Genomic DNA, 17,277 nt, shown 5'->3' with positions numbered 1-17,277 from the left:
CTAGAATAACTGTCCCGAGTACTGGTAATTTCATGAAACCAATGTACAATAAACGGAAAGTAAGGTTGGCTGAAGAAACAAGCAAAAGGCACCAAAAAAAAAAACCACAAAAGATATCATTTTACAGATAATTTCAACATATATATGTATATTTGTACACCGTCACATTTTGTTCATCTGTACTAGGGCATTATCCCATTTAAAGCGGAAGTTCACCCTGACAAAAACTTATTGTAGCAATAGCATTAAAAAAATAATTGAAAATTTTCCAAAGGTTTGAGAAAATCAATCAAGGAATTAAGAAGTTATTAGAATTTTGATTACTAGTATTTGATTTTTGACGTCATATGTGAGCAGCATTCCTAGAAAATGGTAAAAAATCAATGAAATGTAATTTTCTCAGAAAATTGAAAATGATTTTTACTGTGCCTTTTGTATATCAATCATCAAATCATTTCACACCTATCATGAATAGAAAACAAAAATAAGTCATCGTGAACCATGAAAAATTTGAAATTTATGCATTCTATATTACATAACATATGGGCAGCTGCTTGTTTATGACGTCACAAATCCAATACTTGAAATTCTAATTACTTTCTTAATCTTTAATGGATTTTTCTGAAACCTCCAATATCTATCATCATTTTTTCTGCTATTTTTACTTTTCTTCAGGGTGAACTTCCCCTTTAAATTGTCTGCACTGAATAATTTGTCAGCTGTGAAAATTTCTAAACAATTTCTTTTTTCTCTCTCTCTCTATTACTCGCTCACTCTCCTAAAACTCTCATCCTCCAAGGGCCACTTGTTTTATTACCATTCCTTCTTTTCTCTCCCCCTCCTTATATCTCTAAAATAATATCATTACATCAATATACAAAGACATTGTGGGATTTGTAATCATTGTTTATTTATTCAATTTATACAGTGTACTATCTCATTTGTGTTTTGCTGCGAGTCCTGATTACCATCAGACCATAGTAGACAAGTCCAGCAAGTAAATAACTATCTCATAAAAGTTCCTAGACAGCAGTCTAACAGATTCTCATCTACTTCCTTAAACCAGTAGTGAATACCAATTTAATGTGAAGTGGGAACTTTTGAAGCAGGTAAGCAATCTTAAGTAGTCTTCTAAATCAGTATGGAAATCTACGTTGCAAAATAGTTTTCAAAACTTCTTTGCATTGTTACACTGATCGAAACATAGAACACAACCGCTCTTCAGGAACTGATCTTTGCCTGGAAATACCATAGTGTGTGCATTTCAGGCATGCAAATCAGTACACATGTTGTATAGTATACTGATGATCATGCTATTGCTTACACTGCTGTTTGAAATTTCACAAGAAACATGTGACCCAAATGAGGGCATTCCCATAGCAAAAGAACTGCTTCAAGTGAAGTGGTTTTAGAACCAGTTTGAGAGATTGTGATGAGACTGTTAGTTAAAAGCAAACAAAATGATAGATGAAGATGGGGAATAAACCAACTTGTTACTACATTTCTTCATGGCTAACACCTTCTGGGGTGTATGTCATGTTTTGTCAATTTATTTAAAGGGGAAGTTCACCCTGACAAAAACTTTATCGTAAAAATAGCAGAAAAAATAATAAAAAATATTGCCGAAGGTTTGAGAAAATTTCATCAAATAATTAAAAAGTTATTAGAATTTCAATTATTTGATTTGTGACGTCATATGCGAGCAGCATTCCTACATAGCAAATGGTAAAAAATCAATGAAATGTCATTTTCTCAGAAAAGTGATAATGGTTTTCGCTGTACCTTTTGTATATCAATAGACAAATCATTTCACACCCGACCATGAATAGAAAAGAAAATTAAGTCATCAGGAACCATGCAAAATTTGAAATTAATGCATTTTATATGACATAACACATGGGGCAGCTGCTCGTTTATGACGTCACAAATGCAAAACTTTGAACTCTAATAACTTTCTTACTCTGTAACGGATTTTCCTCAAACCTTCACTAATATGTTTTATAATTTTCTCTGCTATTTTTGCAACAAAGTTTTCTTCAGGGTGAACTTCCCCTTTAATATTTTCATGACTTATATTAACCTAAGGTAATAATACAGTGAAGTCTGAATTATTTACTTTATTTAGAGGAAAATAATTGTCTACATTTTTATTTCATACCATAATATGACAAGAAAGTAAGTATTATATGCCACTTCTAGGAAGTGATCTCAGCCAGCGATCATGCGATCACGCCGAAAATTGGCACGCATGTTGCCTGGGACATAATCTACAAAATTGTATACTAATTTTTTTCATGCGAATCGCTATAAAGTGATCATGTTAATTTATGCGTAATTAGTATGTGAAATCATACTTTTTTCTCTAACTCCCTAAATGGTGTTCTTAGCAAGTGTACATGAAAAAATTGTGATATCAAACCTTTTCTTATGTATTATATTGTTTTTTGCAATTTCTTATGTATTTCTTTGTTTTTTGACCTTTTGTTTTTCATTGTATTTTCAATGAAATTTGTTGGGGACTCTTCTGAGATCATAAAAAGCATAAAATAAATACATGTAGACCAGCAAAATTAAAAATAATCATACATTTAAGAATTTTGGTTGAAAACACAACTTGCATTGACTTTGTACACAAAACTATGTTTTTGAGCAATTTTTGGCCTGACATGCCGCCTCCGAGGCCCCCCCCCCCCCCCCCCGGCCTAGATAGGGTTAAAAGCAGCAATGGCAGAATAAATAGAAGCATTTTTGTCTGCACCAAGCTCATTAATAATTAGTGGAGCGCCTCTGGCCATTCTCACCTGCATCATGCGATTCAATATAGCAGCAGTGCTGATTTTGAAAACAACTATAAAATAATTATTCACAAAAAACACAATTCATATTTTATATGAATGGTGTTTTTTTAATCATTATATGACATATGATACAATACTTGGTTCATGGACAATAATGACATTTGACCTTGATCATGCGACTTCATACTTGTCAGTAATACTTGATTACCCCTATATCCACATTCTATAGACTATGTATAAACTTTGAAAGTTAGGAGAGCAATCTAATAATTACCTCCAAAATGGCCAAAGTTCATTGACCGTAAATGACCTTTGACTTTGGTCATGTCACCTGAAACACGTATGAGATGTTTAGTGATACCTGATTACTCTTGTGTCTAAGTTTTATGAACTAGATCCAAATACTTTCGGAGTTATGATGGTTATTCTACAATTTCCCCACCCCAACATGGCCAAATTTCATTGACCTTTGACCTTGGTCATGTGACCTAAAGTTTGCACAAGATGTTCAGTGATACTTGATAACTCTTATGTCCAAGTTTTATGAATTAGACCAATACACTTACAGAGTAATGATGGTAATTCAACAATTACCCCCAACATGGCCAAAGTTCATTGACCTTGGTCATGTGACCTGAAAATCAGGCAGGATGCTCAGTAATACTTGATTGACCTTAAGTCCAAGTTTCATGAACTAGGTCCATATACTTTCTAAGTTATGCTGTCATTCAAAAACTTAACCTTTTTAAGATTTGATGTTAACGCTGCCACCGTTTGATGACAAATCTATTGAAAATCCTTGCTTGACTGTTGGAAGTATCTTCCAAAGTCCACTGATCAGTCCGACCATTCAGCAAATATTTGTCAGTCTGGTCCAAAGAACGAGTCTCTCATCAATGCTTGACTTTCAGATTTCACTTGGTCAAGGTGAGAATCCCTTATCTCCAGGACTTTTGAAAGGACATCGGTCTCTCAATGACATCTGTACATCTCAAGGAGCCATACTTTTAATGCCGAACCGTGTCTTCTGAAATGTTTAGTAATGTAATGCTTGTCATGGAGAATACTCTAGTTGACAAAATCTTGCTCTATAAATAATCAAAACACAAGAAAACATAAGAAATTAAATTAGGAAATCTATATCAGCTAATACTCAATTCCTGTGTCACAGTTAAAATAACCAACCGTGAATATGGCAAAAACAAACAAACAAACAAACAGGGTTTAAACACAGATCTAGGTTTAGCTCAGAACAAGGCAATGGGTAGATTAATGGTAGCATTACACACAGGTTTCCCCGGAGGGGCCACTTACATTGACAAGTGGATACCATGCGCGACCCCAAAACACGTAAAGAGGACGTCTTTTTCAAGATAGGACATGTTAGGTACATAATGTAAAGGGTGCAAAAAAAAATAAAATAATAAACAAGGCAAAAGCGATTTTGTGTCTCGCCCACTTATGAAAATAACCAGAAATATCGTGATTTGCAAGGGCACACAACCAAATTGTATCGAAACTTCATTGTGAAATGACTGGGATGGAATAACGCTTGTCATAAAAGCCTTGCACGTAAACTTTAATGTTGACCTGAAGATGACCTTTGACCTAACCATGTGACCTCCAACTGCAGAACATGATGCACGTCCCCCAAGTCCATTTACCAACCAAGTTTTGTTGAAAAGTAACTTCCAGTTGCGGAGTCAGGTATCATACGAAAGTTTTTCATGTAAACATTAACGTTGACCTAAAAATGACCTTTGACCTAACCATGTGACCTCCAACTGCAGAACATGATGCACGTCCCCCAAGTACATCTACCATCCAAGTTTTGTTGAAAAGTAATTTCCGATCGCAGAGTCAGGTATCATACAAATGTTTTGCATGTAAACTTTAATGTTCACCTGAAAATGACCTTTGACCTTACCATGTGACCTACGACTGCAGCATAACATGCAGGTCCCCCAAGTCCATCTACCATCTAAGTTTGGTTTAAAAGCGACTTACGGTTGCGGAGTTAGGTGTCATAAGAGAGTCTTGCATGTAAACTTTAACGTTGAACTGAAAATGACTTTGACATCACCATGTAACCTCCGACTGCAGCATAACATGCAGGTCCCCCAAGTCCATCTATTATCCAAGTTTGGTTGAAAGCGACTTAAGGTTGCGGAGTTAGGTGTCATAAGACAGTCCTGCATGTAAACTCTAACGTTGACCTGAAAATTACCTTCGACCTTACCATGCGACCTACGACTGCAGCATAACATGCAGGTCCCCCAAGTCCATCTACCATCCAAGTTTGGTTGAAAAGCGACTTAGGGTTGTGGAGTTATGTGTCATTAGATTTGTGACGGACGGACGACATTTGGATCCCTAAGTCTCGCCTTCACCTCTGGTGGGCGAGACAAAAAGGGATATTTATATCGCTAGGAAAGTTACATGTTAAGGGTCAGATTTGCGAGGGTAAAGACTAAAATGTTTTATTAAAGGGGAATGAAACCTTTGGAACAAATAGGCTTGTGTAGAAACAGAAAAATCAAAGAATAAGAATAAAGAAAGTTTGAGAAAAATCGGACAAATAGTGAGAAAGTTATGAGCATTTGAATATTGCAATCACTAATGCTATGGAGATCCTCTTATTGGCAATGCGACAAGGATGTGTGATGTCACTGATGAACAACTTTCCCTTTGGTGGACTGTAAAATACCATCAAAATGTCTCTTTTTGCTTTTTCTTATGATGAAACAAACTCTTTATCCATGATGTATTCTTAAAAAATATGTATTACATGCCCTCATGTAGACAGAACACATGATTTATGGATAGATGTGATAAAAGAGGCAATTCTAGTGAAATATATACTAAAGTAATGGGGAGAGTTGTTCACAAGTGACATCACACATCTTTGTCGCATTGCCAATTTGCTATCTCCATAGCATTAGTGATCGCAATATTCAAATGCTCATAACTTTCTCATTTTTTGTCCGATTTTTCTCAAACTTTCGTTGATCTGTTTCTTTGATTTTTCTGTTTTCACACAAGCTATCTTGTTCCAATGGTTTCATTCTCCTTTAAGGATGTACTTTTTGCCGGACTTTTTTCCCCATCAACTACATGTTGAGTCCGAATTGCGCAAGGTGTGAGAATTTGGGCCGTATACCCAATGATGTATTTAAGGTAACTAGAATATCGCTGTACTTGTTTAGGGGTTCAATTCAGGGAATACTTGCCAAGGGTATCATTTTGTTCCCAATCCTTGTTAAGGGTAGGGTTTCACACACCAATACTTGTTAAGGGGTGCATTTTCAGAATATTGAAAATATGTGTTTAGGGTGCTTTTTGAGACCCCATGGTCGCTCATGGTATCCACCCATCAATGGAAGTGCCCCCATGGGAGGTTTCCCAAGTTCATCTAAAAGTTAAAACCCAAGTTTAGTTGAAAGTGAGTTGCAAATTTATCTGTCATGAGACTTCCAGGTAAACTTTAATGTTTGACCTAAAATGACCTTTAACTTCACCATGTGACATCAAAATGCACCTTGAATATGTCCCAAGTGCATCTATCACCAAAGATTGATTACTATTGCAGCAACATATGTGCAAAGACACACATTAGAAGAGCGCTTGAAAGTAGAATATAAAACATGACCTCAAATAACCTTTGATCTCATCATGCAATATGTTACTCCTATTAATCATTATTATATCATTATTACTAATACTGCACTTCTCCCATAAGCGCTTATAACAAAAGTGATTAATATGAATATAACACAATGCTAAGAGATAGGTTTTAATGCCTTCCTGAACATTGCTAGTGAGAAGACTGTCTTATCTTAAGTGGCAAATAATTTCAGTATTATGAAGCTGACACAGGAAAAGTTCTATCACCAACTATACATATTAATGTACTCATAGTGTATCATATCATCCCAGTTTGGTTGCTATTGGACTTGCAGTTGTCCAGTTTAGAGTCAGAAGAGATCCTCACAGGTAAACTTTTAACATTTGAAATTAAATGACCTCTGACCTTACCATGTTACATTCAATACCAGTACAGTATGAAAGATCCCCAAATGCATCCTTAACCTACGTTTTAGTTGGATGAGGAGCCATGGTTGCAAAGTTATTTGTCATAACAGAGTCTTGCAAATAAACTACACATTTGGCCACAAATGACCTTTCACCACCCTGTGTAAAATCCGACAGCGCCACATATTATCCCTGGTGCACCCATCCAAAACTTGGCAGATTTTCAATCAAATAGTGACTTGAGCAGTATTCCATAATATATATTTTGCATTTTATAGGAACTTTACTGGTTCAACTCAGCTTGAACCCTAAAACGAATTGACTAGACCGTAATTTAGTGACTCATTACAACCCTGCAAGCTTAGTTGGCATTTGACTAAAAGTTGTCAAGTTATATATCATGAAAAAGTTCTATAGGTACTCTATAACATGACATCTGACCTCACCACGGGACCTACGATATCAACTATTAAACATGATGGTAACCCTAGTGCATCTACCATCAAAGTTTGGTCACTATTGCCAAGTTATGTATCATACAAGAGTCTTGCAAGTAAACTTTTTCATTTGTGATGGACAGACGGATGACTTACGCCATCTGTCTGTAAGGCTTGCCTTCTCCTATAGGTGAAACAAAAATGCAATGACATTCAACCTGATCAACTTTAAATACAAATTGCCCAAAATTCACATGCTTACTTTTTCTAAAATTTCATGAGAAATATGCTGTTTAGAAAAATTTTAAGACCTTGTTATTTTCCCAAAGGACCTTTCAAAACATTTTTGGTTTCAGGATACCTGTCTGTAAAGTCCAAGAAACTGTTGTTAAACTGAAGGGAGAAAGCTGGGTAATCAGTAAGCCATTCCTGTATCATGTGATGGTGCCTGGTGTCTGTCTCTAGCCAAATCAACCCGAAAGGTTTAAGAAGAAACCGTGCATGTTTGATGATTGACTTGATGACATCCATACCTTCAGCACCTGCTTCCAATGCCATTGGGTCTTCATACCTAGAAATGAAAGAGAAACACAGATAATCAAAGAGCTAGTAGCCAGGGGGGGGGGCACTCAAATTATTTTATGATGGGGTGTGCCTCACGAAACTCTGAAATTGGGGTCTAAGGAACTTACTACAAGTGTAAAATACAGGCTCTTGGTAACTTAATATATACCACGCAGTGTGAAAAACAGGGTCTACAGAACGGGATTGCGGCACTGTAGGTACGGTGCACGCTAGCCCTGTGCATGCAATAGCCATGCATGGAGCGGCTACTAGTTATATGGAGGGAGTTGCGAAGCTGTGCGTGCATTTCTCCCATGTGGCACTCGCGCTTGACCTTTGGACTAATTAGCGCGACATCGCAAATTTAAATGGCTATATCTCTAAAAGTATAACACAAAGAGAGCTGGTTTTGGTATTTTCAAGCCCTAAAAATCTGTCTGGGAAACATTTTCCTACCTCCAACTACAAAAAAAATTATTACAAAATACATATAGTAGAAATTATTGCAATCATTTTCTGGACAGTCCGATAAATACTTTTTGAAAAAAATTAGAATTTATGCCAAAATGTTCATATTTTGGGTCAAAAATTTGCATGTCCATTGATATCTTTCTGCTTTATCATACACCAACAAACTATCAGCATTCGACATGAAAAAGGATATATTAACTAGAATATTGATATGCTTCATGACAGTATTAATACCTTAATTTGCTTAAAGGGCGAATACTTATAAATGTATTACTCGATAATAAAATGACACTAAAAAGCAACCTCCATGTCCAAGTCACACTAATAATATTGACTACAATGTGATCGCTGGCATGCTTTTCAAGAGAGTACAATAGACTGAATAGATTTGGCACGCCTTTTCTGGTGTGACTAACACGCATGTAATGTGCATAGCGATGGAACGGTGTATATTACTTAGATGGTTATGAGGGCACAAGTCGTTTTCTCCATGTTAAAGCAATTTTCATTTTAATGAAACCTCTTGGAAAAGTTAGAGAAGGCACTGCTCTGCATGTTGCATACAATGACGTTAGGGAACCTTAAAGCAGTCCCACAAGAGCCTGTCAAATGTACCCCACCCTTATCCGTATATAGGTTGACTAATAAGATATCGTTCCTTTTGGAGCCCCAAATGTGGCAAAATGGTGCCAAGGCTATGTAAAACAAGTGGAGCACCTCTGGCAGTCGTTCTGACCTGCATCACGTGATTCAATATAGCAGCAGTGCTGACTTTAATAACTACTATAATATAATCATTCACAAAAACACAATTCATATAATGATAAAATACTATGTTCATTGACAATAGATGACATTTGACCTTGAGTGACATGCTGAATTTGGAAGAGAAGTATTTATTCATTCTCAGGAAAACATTTCGTCAAAAAAGACAGGACAAATTAAGTTTGAAAAAAGGTAACCCCATAACTACACCTCATATTTTTTCCAAAATGTTCAGCCCTGCCTAGCTGACATTTATGTTTTAAATTAACATAGGGATTAAACTAAAATTTAGCTGAACATTGTATAGAATATTCAACGTTCAACAAATTTTATCAATATCACATCATTCATTGACATATATATATTTTTTGTAAACAAATTTTCGGCATTACTCCTACGTGTTTAAGATCGCTTGCTCGATCAGTCAGTTTGTCTGACTTCTGATTTTCATTACTGATCGATTATTGATATATATTGTTGCTGTTTTATTTCTTTATAAAATCCAACATGAAGAAAATCACTGCTTTCTTCAAGCCTACTTCTGCTGACAACGGTTGCCACATCGAAAGCTAATGCCGAAACCCAAGATGTCAACATTCTTTCAGGTGCAAAATTGCAAACACCAACTTCAACGTTTTTTTAGACCTTCTACTCATACAGCTCTTGACATCTCGATACGTGCACATGAACTAGAAGAAACTTATGACACATCTAGTTCTTCACCAACTTCTGAGTCCATGACTAATATAAACAGGTACGACTAGAGCCAAAACAACCCACTACATACCATGGCAGTCAGTTTTTTCAACCACAAAGAATAGGAGATTCCATCCCAAGTGGAATAAGACATTTCCATGGATGGAGTATCATGATAAAGGTGTTATTTTTGCCACCCAGCCTTAAATCACAAGAGGAAGACACTGACAAAGGCTTTTGAACTGGAAAAGGACTGAAGATTGGTTCAAGATAGTGCTGCAAGTCAGGCGGCATGTTCGGGTTCGGTTCGGGGTTCGGCAATAAATGCCAAATTAAATTTAAAATATAAAAAAAATAAAGATCGCCGACCCACAAACAAGTGATCTCTAGGATGATCTGTCATATATTTATAATAAATTTTGTTTCTAAAAAGAATAGTTATGAAAAGTGTTGAACTTTCTTTTGTTTTAATCTTTAAACAAAAAATAACAGTCATTTTTACTTTCCTTTTTTAAATGAAAATTTAAAAAAAAAAGAAAAAATATTGATGAGAGAATCAGGACAGAAACAGAATTACAAAGATGAGAATATTTTTTTCATGATTATTTCATGTAGCTATGATCATGATCGATTACGATTCGGCCTGGGAGTAAACATCGATTGATCGAATGGTTCGATTGGCATGCCCCCAATCGATTAGAAAAATTTACACTTATCAAATGTTCGGTAGATCCTGATGATGACATTGGGATAACTCGAATACCCAAGTAATAATAACAACAAAAACAAGAAAACAACGATGACAACGGTTTTTGAATACTTCATACAGGTTTAAAAATCATGTTACCGAGGTAATTTTTCAAAACTTATCAATGATTGTATCACATTCACAGTTACACACCAACATGAAAGCGCTCCGAAAATTTTAATCCCACCCGACCTTGCCGTCGATACACAAAATAAGTCATTGTCTGCGTGCACAAAACAATAAGTAAACACACAACCAGCTCACTTGAGCTGATTGGACCTTCGGATAGCCAATGAAACTTTGGGAAACAAAGAAGAAGGCAGTGGTTCCCTTATCAGGAAAGGTCATGACTTCAGAAATGAATTGACCCCTCCCCCATCTGTGTGTGTATGTGAGGGAGAGAGAGAGAGAGAGAGAGAGAGAGAAAGATAGGGTGGAAGCGGGACAATTCCTTTCATGTTTCAAAACAATGCAACCTTTTTTATATCCCCCTCACACAATGAAAACGACATTCCAACATGCGCCCGTCTTCACCAGTACTTTCTCGACTAGTCTCCAAAAATAGACCCAGTTGTACATGAAGGTTCAAATGATAAAAAAATCGTAATTTTGAAGGTATTTCAAATGAAATATTTTGCAAAATATTTTTTTTTAAATACATGTGTAGCATCGTGGGCAGTGCCACAAGTGGGGGCGGAGACATGGTGTGGGCAAGGGATGAAATTTTTTAAGTGAAATGCTCCACTTGGGGTCAATCTCAAAGAATACTTCATGAATGAGTTGTTTACGTCTTTGGGCTTTGGACTTTGCTGATCTGGGCTGATTCATTCATATGCAGGGGTGTGGCACTTGGAGGGATGCATGCATGATGCCAGAGTAACAGCATTGATTTAGGAAAGATTTTCATTGAAACAATATACTGAAAGATTTAATCTCATTTCATGTAGTTTCTTTTGATATAAAAATCATGGAAAAGGGGGAAAAGGGCCTACTTTCATTTATGCTAAACATGTGACTTTGATGGAGATTTCTTCATGGGGGGGGGGGGTCACCATAAATTAGGTCACCTATTGTGACTTAAAAGACGTGATTCCCCAACGAACAATCGAATCATTCAATAATTTTTTCAGGAAATAATCGAATGGTGAAAATGACAATCGTCCCAGGCCTAATTACGATGTCATTGCCAACGCAGCTTCTCAAATTGGAAAGTGTTGATCGGGAATGTTGAAACAGTAGACAAACAACCACCACTCAACTGTTATTATACCGGTAAAATTCACATTCCAAAGAATATGAGTGTTATAGAAAGTCCCTATTTTCTGAAAAGTGGTGAAATCTGGTCAATGAATTACCGGTACTTTAAAAAGATAAAATATCAGTCCATTCTTGGTCCAGAAAGATCGACGCTACGTGACTTCAAACATATTTCCAACACGAAAATGAGTACATGGGACTGTACACTGTATTTTAGTGTTGTGAAATCACCCGGCGTTGATCGCCAGAACTAAGACGGAACTGATAATTTATCATTTCATTTTCAGTAATTGACCAGATTAAACCACTTTTAAGAAAATATTGACAATGGAAAAACGTTTCAAGTTCGGAATACGAATTTTACCTGTATAATAGCAACCGAGAGCAGGTTGTTTGGACTTCCTGTTTCAACTTTCCTTACCAACCATTTCCGGAACATCGATCAGGGAACATGCGTTGATTTGGTTTGAATTTTTATATTTGCTGTTTTCTCACACTCATTCCTTCATATCTTATTTATTTATCTTTTATATTAATATGGAAATTTCAGAAGGTGGAATATATATACTTTACCATTACTTTGTCAGTCACAAGGAATTAATTTGTCGTCTTTTTCTTTTTTTAAATACAAAACAATTAAATGTACGTCCGATTACAGCAATACGTAATTCAACTACACTTTTTAACTGAGCTAAGCTTAAAATGTCCCCACATTTTATAAGGAAAAAAATATATTCATGTTTATAAAAAAATTGAAAATGATAAAAATTTAATCAAACACGGGACCGAAACTGTCATACTTTGTCATTTACGAGGAATGAATTTATGTCTGGTTCTTTTTCTTTATTAAATACAAAATGATTAGGTCCGATTACGATCACGATCGATTATGGCAATACGTAATTACACCACACTTTTATACCGAGTTTAGCTTCAAATGTCCCCTCATTTTATCAAGAAAAAATATATTTATGTTAATAAAATATTCTTAAGTTGATAACAGTTCAATCAAAGACGTGATGGGAGCTGTCATAGTGGATTTTAAAAATATATTGAGTGGAATTCTCTTTGTGCACAATCACTAACCAATATTTTTTTGTTTAATTTTATACTTAAATCTATGTAGTCATCGCACTTACGCATTGCATATTAACATTTTTTCTTTTTACCGAACTTCCGAACCAGGCCTTGGCGTTCGGTTACGGTCTGGTTCGGAAGTGCCAAGTTTGGCGAACTTCCGTTCGGTTCGGCGGTTCGGCTGCAGCACTAGTTCAAGAAACACTAAAACAGCTCATCCCATCGTCATGCTAGTTATCAGTTTCAGTCAATGAAGGAGGGAACAAGGACAAGAGATGGTTCAGCAACCTGGTGTTTTGATAACGATTATTTCATATATCGACTACTTGGAACATCAGGGATTGCCTCTCCATGATACTGAGTCAAATCTTGACTAGCTTCACAGTCTTCAATCTGAGGACTAAAAGAAGACTGGTGAAAAGGAAAACGAGTTAGAACTTGGTAAAGACACAACATGAGATTGTTAAGGAGATGACAAACAGTATTCTCAGGAATGTAATCAGGGAGATCAAAGAGCATGGTACTATTGGAATCATGGCTGACTAAACAACAGATCTATGTTAGCACAACAGAACAGATGTCGGTGTGTATTCTCATGAAGCAGCTAAATGTCCTTTGTAAAGTGTTGAAGAAAGACCTCTTTTTATTGTTATTTCAGTAGATAGTTGCTCATCACTTGTTTAAGGTTACAGACAGACTATGGAAAGGGCTACAACACGAGAGTGTGTATGTTAGTGAAGGAATGGAGATGGTTGGATTTGCGGTAAGAGATCAAGGCCCTTTAAAGAGATGACCAATTTGCAGGAATATTCAGCGATGATGAGCAGCTGGTGACCAAGTGCAATGCAGATGGACCACGCCTCCTACATCAATCTAGGGCATCTCGAAGGCTGTAGGAATCTGATTCACACAGATTCGAAACACCAAAAGATTTTCACTGTCAGCAAGTTAACATGGCGTTAGATGTGGCGGTAAACAAGTTAAAAGACAGAATTGTTGACAAGGCATCGCCCATCATACAGTCGATTGAGCGGCTGATCATGAGCAGCATCAACAATGTGGACTTCCCTAAAAAGAATTTGAAAAGACTGACCGTATTCTATGGAGATGACCTGGACAATTCTAGACTCAATGCTCTGTTGCAAACCTTGAAGAATGTTAATGAGAATGCACAAGTCCAGTATTGGGTGTCTCAAAGAAAACACCCTCAAAAGTATGGTTCCTCAGGTTATGAAGTTGCTAAAACTAGGGCGCGACAAACCCGCATGCCCAGGGCAAGTGATTGTTTGAAATTGAAAAAGTAAAATGACGGTAAATTTTGGATAAATTACCATTAATGGCCAATTATCTCTCGTACAAGGTCAAACCAGTCAAAAAACAGTGGAAACTTGTAAAATCTGTGCCAATTTAGTGAATTTACCAATAACTTATCGCCAGGTAACTTGTTTGGCTATGGGGGCTGCCATCTTACGCTCTAAAATACACTGTGCACATACGTTGACTGGTTTGACATAGTGAAATTTGCAGATGACAAAGACTGGGGAAACCCATTATTTTGCCGTGTGCACATGTTCCATTATGAGCAAACTTCATGATCATTACCAAATGATATGAGTCATTACAGTAAAATTGCTGATTATTGTTATCACGATTGGTAGTGACTTAGTTTTAAAGCTCCAAAGGTAGGATTTTTTCTTTCTTTTCATTTTTTGGGGTTTGTCCTTTTGTTTTTCTTTTATCATTTTAAATTTTCTTTTTCTTTTCATGTTCTTTGTATTTTCTTCCTTCATTTTTTCTCTTTTGTTTTTATTTCTATTCTTTAATCTATTTTGTTTTCCCTTTAAATTATATTTTGCTCAAATTCTCTTTTTTGGGGGGGGGAGTTCCCCTTTTATGCATTGTTCTAATTTTGTTGCGATGGTAATTCAAAAATACAAAAACTGGAATTATTTTACAGACCATTTTTAAAAATATGTCTATAATTTTAAAATACTTTACTCTGCAGTGCTGCCAAGAATCACGAATATGACCCCGAGTTTGAATGAATGGTAGATTGGTTTTGATTTTTTTCTTCACATAGAACTTTACGCCGTTTTTAAGAACTGACAGTGCTGTTAGAATTAAAATTGCAAACAATAGCACTATAAATAGATTCTCCATTCAACAATACAATTATTAACTCTCTTGCAAAATTTGATGACTTTTTCATGTATTTTGACTGAGTAGAGGTTTAAACTCATTGTAGTGATCTTGCGAGGTCTAAAAATGCCAAATTCTTTTGAATGCTCAATTCGTAAGAACATCCCTTTAGGTAAACTTTGAAGCTCTATAGCAAACTATCAAGCACATGGACCTATGTTAATTTTTGCATATTTCAAATATTCAGGTTCTAAAGTATCTATGTGCAAAGTTTGGTGAAAATGACATGGATTTCACTTAAACTGTGGAACGTCCTTAAATGAACTTTGACCTTGATCATGTGACTTGAAACTCGCACAGGATGTTCAGTAATACTTGATTACTCTTATGTCCAATTTTCATGAATCAGATCCATAAACTTTTAAATTTATGATGGTAATTCAACAGATACCCCCAACTTGGCCTAAGTTTATTGACCCAAAATGACCTTTGACCTTGGTTATGTGACTTGAAACTCCGGCAGGGTGTTCAGTAATGCTTGAATAATCTTGTGTCCGAGTTTCATGAACTACGTCCATTATGATGATATTTCAAAAATTTAACCTTAGGTTAAGATTTGGTGTTGACGCCGTCGTCGGAAAAACAGCGCCTATAGTCTCACTCTGCTATGCAGGTGAGACAATGAAGATAAAATTGTTCTCAGAATACCAATTCAGAGAGATTTTAAGGGTACTTTATCTCACTGATTTTAACAGACAAAACAGCTCCACCACAAGGTTGTTCAGCCATTATCATAACCATGAAGCCTTGAAATCAAGAGAGCAATATGATCGTAAAATGTGGATACAAACTAGCTTTGAGTAGATACAACTATAGCTGTGTTTGTTTTAAGTATCTTGATAAATCTGCATGAGTGAAACAGGTATCATCATGATGTACCATTTATCACATGACTTTAAAACTTTTTTTTCTTACCTACCCCATTATTTGATGTTACTTTTTTCAATAGGTTTCATCATGTGCCATGTTAAGTATCACTTAGTTGATTATGAACTTGTTCCTACTTGCTGTTTTGTACTCCCATCCATCTAAGTGTATTTTACCTAATCACCCTTCCCAGCATTTGTTTTGTACGACTTGCAAAATTTTACTTTTTCATCCAATAAGTGAGGAGTAACAAGGACTTACTGAGTAAATAGCTCCACACTGAGAAACGTTTCCCTTCAACAACCAAGAAAGATAATCTTACGTTCCATGTAAGCATCATACATTTTCATGAACTACTATATTGTGACATAATTTTCTATTGCATCAATGTTCAGAAGGAATAAAGAGCATTCATCATTATGTTCCAAGTACGTATCACTTAGTCAATAATGAACAACTTGTTCCTATTGGTTGTTTTGTACTTCCATCCACTGTATTTTCCCTAACCACCCTTACCAACATTTCATTTTGTATGACAATGCAAGAAACAAAAGTCTACTTTGTCAATCAAATAGTGAGAATTAACAAGGACTTACTGAGTAAATCTCCACATTGAAAAATTTTTCCCTTTGGCAACCAAGATATATAATCTTGAAAGAAAACAATTGGAGCGCCTCTGGCAGTCTCACCTGCATAATCAACAATTCATTAACTATACCCATAAACTTTGGAAGTTATGATGGCAATTTGATAATTACCTCCAACATTGCCAATATCTAATAGATAATACCACGTCTTTCTTCCTGATTAATGCGACCACTAAATAGCTAGCACCTCAAAAACAATCTTGAAATATGTTCTGAACAATCACGCACTGTAACTAGATCTACGCCGATTTTTTTAATCCGATTTTTTCCTTCAAGGGGCTTGATCGAAGATCGGCAAGTGATCGCCGATTGTAGTAAAATCGAATGAAATCGGTTGCCGATTGCAAAATCGGTTACAAGCTTACTCGAACCTCAGGCAGGATGTTCAGTAATACTTGATTAACTAAAGTTTCATAAACTACTAAACTAGGTCCATATACTTTCTAAGTTATGCTGTCATTACCAGCCTTATGTTCAATGAACATTTAATCATGAACTACTACTTGATACTGTCCGTTTCATTGTCATAGATTCATTAAAGTATATTTCCCTAAATAATGCCCCCCCCCCCAAGAAAAAAAGAATTGTCCTCATCTTGAGTTATTCATGGGTGACTAACACACAGTCCCTAACATTCTTAATCCATTTGCTCAGGCATGCGGGAACTGCTCAGATAAAATCAAGATGTTTGTTCCATGCCACTTCTGGATACAATACAA

The 17,277-nt window shown here is 36.0% G+C and overlaps 1 protein-coding gene across 1 annotated transcript in view; it reads right to left on the bottom strand.

Annotated features, from left to right (window-relative positions):
• Positions 1-3,526: 3,526 nt before the first annotated feature.
• The window catches only part of LOC121410146 (MTRF1L release factor glutamine methyltransferase-like), a 28,699-nt gene continuing 14,948 nt past the window's right edge, over positions 3,527-17,277 (bottom strand). The window contains exons 7-8 of the mRNA XM_041602036.1: positions 7,629-7,838; positions 3,527-3,886 (exon numbers count right to left, since the gene is read on the bottom strand). Of these exons, the coding sequence (XP_041457970.1) occupies positions 3,853-3,886; positions 7,629-7,838 (244 nt within the window). The 3' untranslated portion in view covers positions 3,527-3,852. The remainder of the gene's footprint in view (positions 3,887-7,628; positions 7,839-17,277) is intronic.

Source organism: Lytechinus variegatus, chromosome 3 (genome assembly GCF_018143015.1).
Source record: "Lytechinus variegatus isolate NC3 chromosome 3, Lvar_3.0, whole genome shotgun sequence".
NCBI lineage: Eukaryota > Metazoa > Echinodermata > Echinoidea > Temnopleuroida > Toxopneustidae > Lytechinus > Lytechinus variegatus.
The sequence above is the reverse complement of the archived record's forward strand: the minus strand, read 5'-3'. Positions and strand labels throughout refer to the sequence as shown.